At 46.5% G+C, this 12,366-nt stretch overlaps 1 protein-coding gene across 1 annotated transcript in view; it reads left to right on the forward strand.

Annotated features, from left to right (window-relative positions):
• LOC142588731 (neprilysin-3-like) overlaps window positions 1–12,366 on the forward strand; it is a 92,463-nt gene that overhangs the window by 27,667 nt on the left and 52,430 nt on the right. Inside the window, exons 5-6 of the mRNA XM_075700547.1 lie at window positions 6,770–6,937; window positions 11,818–12,049. Of these exons, the coding sequence (XP_075556662.1) occupies window positions 6,770–6,937; window positions 11,818–12,049 (400 nt within the window). The remainder of the gene's footprint in view (window positions 1–6,769; window positions 6,938–11,817; window positions 12,050–12,366) is intronic.

Here is a 12,366-nt window from a genome sequence, read left to right on the forward strand (position 1 = left end):
AGAAAAGCAGCCGAAGCATCAAGTTGACAACTCTGTCTCTAAGCAATAAGAAATGATATCCCCATTCCGTAAACTTTATTTATTGAAACATTGAGTCGAGAGCGGACAGAATCGCTCGAATGTACGCCACCGTTTGACCCCTAATTGCTTGCGTGGGACTTTTGTAAAAGTTTCACAGACATTGTAAGAATTAAATGTGAGGTACAAACACATATACCAAGCTTGTACCCTTCCCTTGCTGCAACAGATGCAGTTTGCATAACTTTGGTATCTGGTTTAGGTGCACAGTCGGGAATTTATGAAATTTTTGGCTTCCTTTCTATTAAGCTTACCGGCTCTTGGTAATTTTTTGAACAATATTAGAAGCTGTTATATTCTGTTTCCTGCAGCCAAAAGAGTTAAGCTTCTTTAAGTGCAACAAATCTCGTTCAAATCAGTTCATCGGTTGTCTAATGAGCGCATTAGAAATGTCTCCGTTTCCAGTGTATTTGAATAGAGAAATCATAGTTGGCCCTTAGCTAACGCTTGCTTCTAACCATATCTCCATTTGTAGAGAATGGTCGGTGACAGGAGGGCCCACATTTTGCTACGAGCATTGAGTCTCATTCATGAAACTCTGTTTTGTAAATGAGGGCTACGATTGGCAATCCTCGTGGCAACCGTAGATTTATCACGTTGATCGTTATTGGCAGCGGCGGTAGCCAGAATGTCGGCCATTCTTTTAGAAAATTCGCTTACACGTTTTACACGCGTAAACATTTGTACGCCTACCAAACGAGAAAACCCGTCCGTCCGTCCGTCTTTCACGTAAGACTTATCGCTATAAATAAATAATGCACATAACAGAATAAATTCGAAAGAAAAACCGTTGGCGGTGGTAAGTGAGTAATCAGTGAGTCCATAAGGATGATTATTAGTGATGAGGGATTAGATGGGTCTTTACACGGTTGATAATGGTTTGACGCGGATGAATAAGGTACTAAAGAGCGATAAGGGCTTATAATGGTCGGAGCTATTCTGATAAGGTTAATAAACACTGATAAGGGTTGATAAGGGTTGGATCAAGTTCGACAAGGTTAAGGATCGATAAGAGTTGAAATGACGGCTCTTCTTAAAACTATCGCGTCTTAATCTTAACCTTTGTGTTCTCCAATGGATGCGCAACTTTCTGACTAACCGTCAACAGTTCGTTTACGCTAACCAATGCTCGTCTAATTTATCACTGGTTATCTCCGGCGTGCCGCAAGGCACTGTCGTGAGGCCACTACTCTTCCTAGTATACATTAACGACTTACCGAGAGGTTGTTCTTCGAAAATTTGTTTATTTTCTGATTATTGCGTAATGTATCGTCCTATTACTAACTACGCTGATTCTCGTGCTCTCCAGTCCGACTATAACGTCACTGAAACTTGGAGTAATAATTGGCTAATGTCTGTCAACGTCAAAAAAAAAAAAAAAGAAAAGACGTCGCTGCTTACTATCCAATTTCGCCAATAATTTACTTCCGCTAATTACGTCGCCGGCGGTTCAGAAATTTGTGCTGTGACTTATAAGTACATAGGTATTAACTTGTCCAGTAACCTCGGTTGGCCCTCACACATTTGCAGCGTTAGCAATGATTTCGTTCGTGCACTATGCTACCTGCTCCGTAATCTACATCTTGTTCCCCCTTCAGTAATACTACTCGCATATTTAACACTTGTTCACCCCAAACTGGACTACGCAGGCTCAACGCTATGCTATGCATGCTATGCATGCTATGCATGCCCATACCAGTCTAACCTGGCAACAGCACTGGTTCATTCACTGTGACTACTCTTACCACACTAGCATCACTAAACTTAAGTCATATGTGAACCTTCCAACCATCGAGCACCACTGCGAAACAGCGAGACTGTGTCTCGTTTACAACTTTTATCACTCGCTGCTTCACCAGACCGACATCACGCCTGCGCATCGCGCTTCATCCCGTCATAGACATTCAAAGGCTGTTTATCCCCCTCCAGCTCGCACCACCGCTCATCTTAACTTTTCCTTCGTTCAAACATCGAAAGACTGGAATCATCTGCCTGCTGAAGCGGTGCACCACTCCATTCATTCATCGTTCAAGGCATTCATTGAAAATATGACCCCGATATGCCCACCCCTCATGTAAAACCCCGAATGGGGTATTTGAGGTATGAATAGATAAATAAATATGGATCGGATCATGCCAGATAAGGCTGATAAGGACATATAAGGGTTGATAAGGATAGGATCGATTGCGACCAGTTTGATATCTACCCGACCGATAAGTCTTGATAAGGCTCGGATTGAGTCAGATAAGGCTGACAACAGCCGATAAGGGTGGATAAAGGTCGGATCTAGTTCGATAAGGTTAATAACAACCGATAAGGGTTGATAAACGTTTATACTGGTTGGATTAAGCTTCGTAACAATGATAATGACACCGGGCTGCGCGGAGATGGGCAACTGGCACAATGCTTACGCATACGTCGGTAACTCCCACATAAGCTCATGCGTGATTTTTTTTTCGCTCGTTGGTGAACACTAGGTTACGAGTTCGAAGCCGCCCGCGGCGGCTGCAATTCTAAGGGGGCGGAATGCAAGAAGGCTCCTGTACCGTGTACTGGTTGCAAAGCAAAGCATTTCAGTGGTCAAAATTAATTAGTAATACCTCCCACTATGGCATGGCTCACAATCAGATCGTTGGTTTTGGCCCGTATATTGCTGTATGCTCGCTTTGCTGAGTGGAGCAAAGAGACGATAAAGGGCTAAGGCATGTCGTTGGTCTAGTCGGTTTCTGTTCATGTCCTGTCTTCATCACGCAGTTTAAAATTTTGCTGAACGGTAATGAGCTTCGGTAAGTAAGTTGATTGCATGCTTGGCATTGTTGAGGAGGGCATGCGATCTCACGCACTTGTTTCTTTTAGGAAATACTACTACACAGTGGCTGAGAGACGGAACGGTACTGTCGAAAGGAACATTGCCAGGGAATCGCAGAATAAAACGACTGATTCTAGTATTGGGTGCAAATTATAAACCCCAACGTGAAGACCAATTTGTCCCGGACATTCGGGGCTTGTCATTGTTTGCCTTCTTTGTGGCATATAACACTGACATCACCCGAATGGAAGCATACTTTTTTGCAGTATATCAGGCATACGATGTCAAATAATTCGTTGAGCCGTGTTCTGGCGCATTCATGCAACCGAGTGACCTCTCCTTTCTAGTTGTGCACTGTGTCTTCTATCCTTCCCAGTATTAAGTTCGAACGTTGAAAGGGCGTTCTCTTTGTTCAGTGTCCTGAAGAAGGAGTAGCGTGCCACACTTTCGGATACAAAAATTGAAAAGTATTTGCATATCGCAATTGGGAAGTGTGCTTGTATATATGACAAGTTGTAATCAGCGACAATGACACTGCTATTAGTTGCTCAAGAAGGCTTTTTTAGTGTTGACAGTGACTTTTTGTATAGAGAACAGTTGCCTAAATTGTGCGTTAAATTGTGTGTTTAATTGAAACGCAACGAAAAATGCCCTCCGAATTTGCCCAAAGATAAACTCCGCAAACTCAGAAACCTACCCATAGCCTGCTACCTGTACGAAGGCAATATGAAAAAGGTGGCTCGTTTAGTCCATCGAAGGCTTTGCGGGCATACCTCTATAATGCATGAAAATAGAGAGAAAACGGGGATTCAGTAATTGTTCTCAAAGATCGTAAATAAGCCAGAAATATTAAACTAGTTTCAGGCGTTACCCTTCACATGTCACCGAGTTCCGCGAAATGTAATCTCACCGTGAACCATAGTTCGCTCGAGGCATTTTGAAACTTCGCGACTAACGGCGGTACAAAGCTTTCGAGCACCTGCCGATAGCTCAAGCTCAACGAAATTTTGGGATGCGTAAAGAGCCTAGAAGTGAATGTGTCGCGAAAGGGTCGCAAAAGCAGACGTTTTTGATACTGAAACTGAAAAAAAAAAAACGCCGTTACCACTGGCCGGAAGTGACGCATGGCTAGAACGCACAGCTCCTGGGCAAAGGGCTCGTAGCCCTATGGGTTGCTATTCTGAACACCATGGAGCGAGGACATAAAGTAGAAGAGAGCATTGGGAAACAAGTCCAGCCTTGATAAGCCACATTCTCCACGAAGCCATTCCCTTCACCTTTTCCCTTGCAGTGTCAGCCCAACACGTGACCTCGGTGACTCATCATAGTGGCCAAAAATGTTTGGTTCGCGGCAGCTTTTAATTGATGCACACTTCTTCGGCTGCCCTGCCATATAGCTCTGCCTGCTAAGTTGGAGTGCCAAAACCTACCGCGGGCTCTGTTACTGTCACATGTTTTTCGATACGCTTGACTTCAATCGTTTTGTGCGATGCTCTCTCCTATAGCTATTTCCTTCTTCTGTGCTAGTCACCGTCAAATTCCGCAATTTTGCCGAGTTCACCATCTTGTCATCTTCGATTGGCTCATGGTTCAGCTGCGCATTTTCCTATTGGTTCAAAACGAAGAAATGGGAGAATTTCACAATGCAGCGTAAACTGAGCCAATAGTCAAAGCTTAAGCACCCCAGGAGCCAATCAGAGATGACAGGAAGGCTAAATGGACAAAATTGCACAATTTGAGCCATTAAGAGAAAGCTTACCCACACCGGGAGCGAATTAGGGATGACAAGATGGTAAATTCGCCAACATTGTGCAATTTGATTCAATAAAAAAAGCTTAGGTACACCAGGAGCCAATCAGAGATAATAGGATTGTTATTTTGATGGTATACGTCTCAAGCTGAGCCGATAATAAAAAGCTTAGCCATCGCGGGAGCCAATAAGAGATGACCGGACTTCTAATTCGACGAAATGGCACAATTTTAGCCAACAAGAGAAATTAGCCATACCGGAAGCCAGTCACCAGTGACAGGATGGCCAGTTCGACAACATGGGGGAATTTGATAGCGTCCAGAATAGCACACCCATAATTCACTTTCGTCTTGGCATGTACAAGCCTCCCGGTAAGCTCACCACGTAGGAGGGCTGCACAGGAAAGGCAGTGATGACGTGTTTAGTCCTCGGACCAGGACGGAAACTTCAACTGCAAAATTTCCTTTCCAAGGGACTTTACAAGGTCTTTGTAGAGAAGCCTTCCGCTCGATTCTATGCCACATTTATCAGCCACAGTTCACGTCCGGCTAATTTTAATTATAACGCAGGCGGAGTGTCGCTCTGACAAGCATAGAAACAAATAGAATCGGAACAGGCATCGCTACGAAATTGCGGTCTTATACTTTCAGATGATGTCAACGTTCCCTTTAATGCGTAGATAAATGCGGATGCTTACGCGGTTCCACAAGACCACTTTCTGATTATGAGGCACGCCGTAGTGAAGGACTCCGGAAATTTCGACCACCTGGGGTTCGCTTCCATCTAAATGCGGCCACCGTGGCCAGCATTCGATCCCGCGACTTCGTGCTCAGCAGCCTAACACCATAGACACTGAGCAACCACGGCGGGTGAATAGCTGTCAAGTCTCAACGTTGATTTGGCGGCGCTTTAGGAATGTGTGTAAGGATTGATGGCGCGGGCAGGGGGGGGGGGGTATGCCGCTTAATTTCGCCCCCCCCCCCTGGGTACGTGCCTGGTATGGAGTACACCCATTCTCAGAGCAATGTCGTGCGACATGCGAGTATAGGCATTACCCGTTAGCGAGCGCCTATGCTCTGACAATCTAATGTTCAGGAATCGATCTGTTTGGCCGATATAGACGTGACCGCAGGAAAATGGAAGCTCGTAAACAACTCCCATTGTGCACAGGCGGGGATGTGTACTTAACAGCGCAGCCTTTCCTAGCAGGAGTTGGAAGCAGCCTGTGCCAACTTCCTATCAATCTTACCGCAAATTTTGATAATCTTGTTAGGGGCAGAAAAAAAGAAGCTTTACATCAAACCCGTCTGCTATATTCCTGAAACTGTGCGATAGTTTATTTACATATGGAATTACAAGTACTTTCTCTTCTTGTCGGCAGGCTCTAAATTATTCATTCTTGTGGGCGCTCCTAATGTTACACGCTTAACAAACTTCTGCACGGTCAAGCGGATAGCATCTTCCCGAAAACCTGCCGCTCTCAAACGCCTCAAACGCTCCAATTGTTTTAAAAACTCTCAGAAGTCTGGTGGAAACAAGCTTTCAAAAGTGCGGAAAGTAGAACCGAAAACGCAATGCCATTTTTTTACCACGTTCGAATGTGCGAAGCTAAAATTTTTACTCCGCCCACAAGGTTGCGCCCACAACAAGGGCATAGGTTGTAGTACTTAAGTTTGTGTATGCCTTTTAATAAAGTTAGTTGTGAGTTCAGCGCTGTCCTGTATGTTTCCTGTCTTTTGTCTTTGTCGTCTTGCGCTGCCCCTTCAAGATATTCAACCAGTAACAACTCGCCCAAATGTCGATTCTTCTACAGCTCTTTTGCAAGCCCAGCAGTTCGTGCGCCCTAACTTTGCGTACGCAAAGTCTAATAGTTACTATTTACACCGCATATACTGTGGAAAATGATCAGCTTGCCAAGTCTCGAATCATTTTAAAGCGAGAAGGACAAAGTTTAGGTCAATCGATGTACTAAATAACCCTCTTGCCCATGCTTGGTGAATCGCCACGCATGCAGCTCTAGACACTAGCGCCACATTCGCCCCTAGTAATTGTTGTAGAAGGCTCTGACGATTCACGAAAGAGCCTGACGCCATTGACGTGACATTTGAAAGCAGTGCATGCGCGTATTTCAGAAGGCGGCTCTAAAAGCAGCACTGAGACGCTGAGCAGCAAGGACCAGATGTCCCTGTTCCTGGTGATAACGGTGGCCGGATTCCTCGTCGTATTCATGGCCATCCTAATCTTCTTTTTCTTCCTCGGTGGCACCAACATACCCGAGGGCGTCGCATGCATCAGCGATGGTGAGGCCACGGGAATATGGTTTGAGCAGCTTTGTGCCCGATTACTGTAACGTGCACGATAGTGAGCAGGCCTTTTTATAGCGATGAACGTTCATAGCCTAGTTCGGCCACTCTGTGTCTATATATTTGGCCTCTTTAGGAAGCTCTTAGGAAGGTCGCAGTTTCGCACAAAAGGTGAAGCATCGATTGTGGTAGCAAATTAGCAGACAGCTACACGAAGTAAGGAGATCAGTTTCATCGAACGTAGAAGCTTGCAAAGATTTGCTTGCTAACGAAATTAACAAGCATGGTGTCACGTGCGCACAAGGAAACGTGAACATATCTAACTCGATGGCCGCGCACAGTCACTTTCAGAACGCTGGAGTGAGAAAGGGCGGCAGCTGCAGCAGTGAGAAATTGTCCTTCGTGCTGCCTCTCGCTTCAACGCTAACTAAGGGGCGAGAACGCAGCGCGCGCGAAGCAATCACCACTCGGCGCACTCTGTCACCATCGCAGGTCGCCTTCAAGATTGGGCCTGCGTGACTGCGCCGCACGCAGCCGCCGCCGGAATTAAAGCCCCAAACTTCGTAAAGTAGAGACACTCTCCTCCTCTGCTTTCGCTCCTCCTCATTTCTCCTCTCTTTCACACTCTCTCCTCGACCGTGGCGCCGCCTACACTGCTCAAGCGTAGCAACAGCGCCAACATGCGCTCCTCGCCACGCCGTAGACGCTTCTCGAGCAAAAATGGCGCTAATTCACTGCGCAAGGGCCCACGTGATGCTATTAGGCCAATAGGGATGCGGCGTCGGCCTCGGCCAGAGTGCGTGAGGAGGAGGCGGCATTCTTCAAAGCGTGGCACTACTTTACGAAGTTTAAGGGGCTTTAGCCAGAATAGAACCCCCCCCCCCTTCCCCCCCTCTACAGCTCGACAGAGCTGTGCCACCGGCGCAATCTCGGAGGACGCCAAAAAGGAAGAAGACACTCGTGCGGTGCGTGCGGTGGTAGATGGCGCAGCGGGAAAAAGGCACAGGCCTGCGCTGCACACGCAGCACAGTCGCAGCGTAAGCTGGAGGAACGGCTGCATAGGAGCTCCATTTTCGGCATCACACACTACAAGGTCTTCACGGCCAAGTCTCTTCGCGCTGTTTTCGCGAGAACGATCTGAACTATCCGCCCAGCGTCGACGGCGAGCTGCAGCTTGTGCTGGGGCTCGTCTTGCTCTCTGCACAGCGGTATGCTGAGCCCGATGTTACCTGGTTGCAGCCGCGCGCATGGCTCTACGATTCGCATCTTGCGTAGCGGTTCGCCCCTTGCGAGGAGGCGCCATAACGTGTACCGAAGAGTAAACACAGCGTGGAAGCTTGGGCTTGTCGGTGATTCATTGGAAAAGGCCACAGCGCAAGAAAGACACGGACACGAGAGAGCGAAAAGCACACAGCACTGATTTACAACAGTTTCTTGATAAAGCCATGAAGGAATAAATATATAGTGCGCTACCATTTACAATATGTTAATGATCGGCCAAAAAATTTGGAACGTCATTTGCAATGCTGATAATGATAGCCACGTAGGTACGGAGCACACGGAATACTTGCTATTCAAACCCTGTCAAGATACGCTATTTCCCGAGATGAAAGTGCAATCGAAGAACTGACGCACGAGCTATGTTAAACTTCCTAATGAAATCTTCCTCAATGATTTCACGTGTCAGCTGTCAACTATGTTTAGCCAGCACTTCGCTTTTTTCCAAGTAAGGCTTACACCCGTGGTCGCGGCAGTGAGTACCCAGATGGCCCTGTTGTACACATTGTTATGGTGCCACCTGAGACGATCATTTAAGCACCTTCCTGTCTGTCCCACGTACATTTTTCCACAGGAGGGAGGAATCACATACACCACGCCAGTGATGCAGGGCACTAAACCCTTCCTCGCTTTAGTTCATTTCATTTAGTTCAGGGTTCATTTCTGCATCTAGCACACAAGACAAAACTAGAGGGAAAACCCCATTTGTGTAGTGCGCTTGATGCAGAAACGAAACACCGACGTGCCCAAACTTACGTTATTTCAAGTAAAATGATTCGTAAGGAAATGGGGCCTATGACCACAAGCCGTTCAATACAGAGGGCTTTATGTTGATTTGTTCAGGAAAGTTACGCGAGCGGCTTCTGAAAAAGCATGGTGCGCCAGTTTTGCAAACTAAATATGGCTATATATAAAGCCGTACACGTGGAATATTTGCAGTATGGCAATAACGCGCTCTCTCAACGTCTGTACCAGGCTATGTGCGCTCGAGCGTTGTTAGCTGCTTTGCATTGGGCTGCAGATACGTGTTTTCTCGTTTTAATATTGTATGGAGTCCTTTCATTAGAAAGTTTCTTGTATCTCTGCATTTTTTACAGTGCTTCCTTGACAGCCATTCTTTTTGGTTACATACATTAATACCAGAGACAGTCGCTGTGTTAGGTCAGAAAAATATGCATTACACAAAGAAACATAGCATCTCCATTCAAAAGGTTTGAAGGCTCCGGTATCGCTTACCTTCTGTCTCTGTCGGGCACGTATTGCAGGAATCTCCACTTTTCCTTCCTCTACAGCCAAATGATATCATGCATATTCAAGGGAACATTTCCAAGTATCAGATGACGATTGCATAGCTTCGAAGACAGCAGGTGACGACCCTAACATTGTCGAAGTGCATAATTGGCTGATATGCCAGTATCTTGCTGCTGCTTAACGAGGGACTCACTGTATTACGAATTAAAGATGATGATGTTGGTAGCCACTTTATTTTGGCACACAACCATTGACAAAGTTTTGCTACATTAAATCGATCTCCGTTGTAGAAGTACAAAAAAGGCGTCATATTTATTCCTTCTAGAACAATCGTATTTTTAGTAAATAATTTGCTGGCTTATCTGTCTTTTTTTCATTATCTGGGTACTTACGACACGTCTTGCGTGTGTTGTTATGCTTGTGTGAAGTCTGTTGCCATCGCGCCAATAATTTGCGACTATTCTCCATTATACCGGTGTCACACGATCACGGATCCGGATCCGGATCCGGATCGGATCAAATCAGGCGGATCAGGCGGATCCGGATCAAAATTCTCGACTACGATTGGCTCCCTCGCGCAGCTTCCGCAAGGGAACCAATTGCGACCGAGAAATTCAATCCGGATCGGGCTTGACCGCGATTAAAAGTGCGACGTGTGACACTCGCATTACTTGCATTTCGCAGTTTCTTTTTATTTTCAGGCATCTGTCACTTAGAATCTTGCTGCAATAAGTTCTTGTCTGCTATTTTCGTGTTCTTGGCTGTCCAGCAAGCTGATAGATATTGAAAGAACATGACACATTTATTTAAAATACTCCTTTCGGTGTGAATTATTAGAAGTACAATATCACAAACGATTAATTACTACTTCCTCATTAACAGTTGGCAGGATCATTGTGCTAACAACTTCAAACGTAACGAATGTGAAGTTAAATAAAAATAACAAAGTGAAACAGCTTTGCGCGCTCGTCGTCGCAACACATAAACAGATGCACAAGCGCCTGCATGAAACCACTCGATTTATGCACCGATATGGGTCAGAAGAAAGAAAGAAAGAAAGAAAGAAAAAGAAACGAAACTGAAACTATGGTCTCACACCCTCGCAACATTCGGCGGCGTGTGGCGCTCATCTTGGAGGCTGATGCGTTTCGCCAATTCCGCTAGGTGCTCTGAGAGCCAAAGTCGGCCGCAGGCGCCCACGGGAGCGTCCACTCTTTACTCGATGCTATGGCATCTTCCGCCGTGGCGTACTTTCTGGCTCTTCCCTGTCCGCGACTAGGGCCTGGTGCATCGTCAGCCGTAGCGATGTGGAATGAAGCTCTGAGCCCACGCGGCGAGGTAGACAAGCCGGGTGAGTGCGCAGCGAGCGTGCTGCCGCCGTTTCCAGAAAGCTCTGCGGGCGCTGCTGCCATTTCCTTCCTCCTGCCCGGCGCCGCAGTTGCCTCAACGCCCTCCCGCGTCACCGCTGACATTTCCCTCCTCCTCCTCCCCAGCGTCGCTGTTGCCCTTTCCTTTAACGCCTTTCGGCGCCACAGGTGACGTTTCCCTCAACTATCCGACTGAGCTCCTCCGCCCTTTCTAAGAACCGTCCTCCGGCGCTGCTGTTTCCCTTTCCCGGTGCACACCGTTTTTTCTGTACCTCACAACGCGACCTCGGAACATAGAGGTCTAAGGCTATCGCCTTAAAAGACTATATTTCCCACTGCAGCTTCACGCCGTCGCTTAAGCTTACTGCTTCACGTCGTCGTCCTCTCTTACTCGCCCGCCTTGTCGTTTTTATTCGACCCCATAACATTCCGCTCCCTCCTCCAAAGGCTGACCGTCACGGTCAGCGAGGTCTAACACCATAGACGCACCATTATGTCCAGTATAGTACGGGTCGGAGTCTTTTCTAACACGTAGAGTCATTCTTTTCGACGTCGAATTAACCTTCACACACACACACACACACACACACACACACACACACACACACACACACACACACACACACACACACATATATATATATATATATATATATATATATATATATATATATATATATATATATATATATATATATATATATATATATATATATATATATATATATATATATATATATATATATATATATATATATATATATATATATAGTTCCACGGCGTTATATTGAGCGAATATATGTCGTTCTCTGGGAAAGTTTAGTTCACGAGAACTTTGTTCAAATACTGCAGAATGCGGAAGCAGCCGGTTGTGACGTTGCTTTGTAGATGCATTCGTGAGACCTTTAGTAGATACGTTATAGATAGGTTAGGTCAGAATAGGCGAAAAGGTCTTCCGAGTTGCACCCATTGCTTCTGCAGAATGCTTGGAGGCCAAACAGTATCTGGACAGCCTGCTGAACGACACCAGGAACCCGTGCACCGACTTTTACGGCTACGTGTGCGGCTCGTGGAAGGGAAAAGGGGGCAGCTTCTACGACGGCGCAGCGGTGAGCGCACTCTTCAGGCTCAACGCGACGCTGCGTGGCATGCGGGAGATCAAGCGCAAGGAAGAGATACGCCAGGGCATGCACATCCTGAAGCCCATATACAGGCGAGCACTCCTCTCCCGCGAAACGACGAGGCCGCGAGAACTCACGAAGCAGTTTTCCATCAAGTACAACACCTAAAATACAACACGTGCGGTTTTGCGCCCACATCGTAAAAAAAAAAGAACAAAAGCCATCAGCGATTATCGTCAGTGTGTGTGAACAGTGGGAATGAACGAGTTAGCAAGTGAGCGACAGTGCGGAAACGGGCGGGAAGGAGGGGTTCTTTCCCGTCCGTTTCCGCAATTTGGTTACGCGAGAGCTCACGCGTGACTGTTTGCTCACTCTCCCCTTACGCCCCTGTCCACCGCACAACTCGGTT

The sequence above is a fragment of the Dermacentor variabilis genome, chromosome 7 (assembly GCF_050947875.1).
Source record: "Dermacentor variabilis isolate Ectoservices chromosome 7, ASM5094787v1, whole genome shotgun sequence".
Lineage (NCBI taxonomy): Eukaryota > Metazoa > Arthropoda > Arachnida > Ixodida > Ixodidae > Dermacentor > Dermacentor variabilis.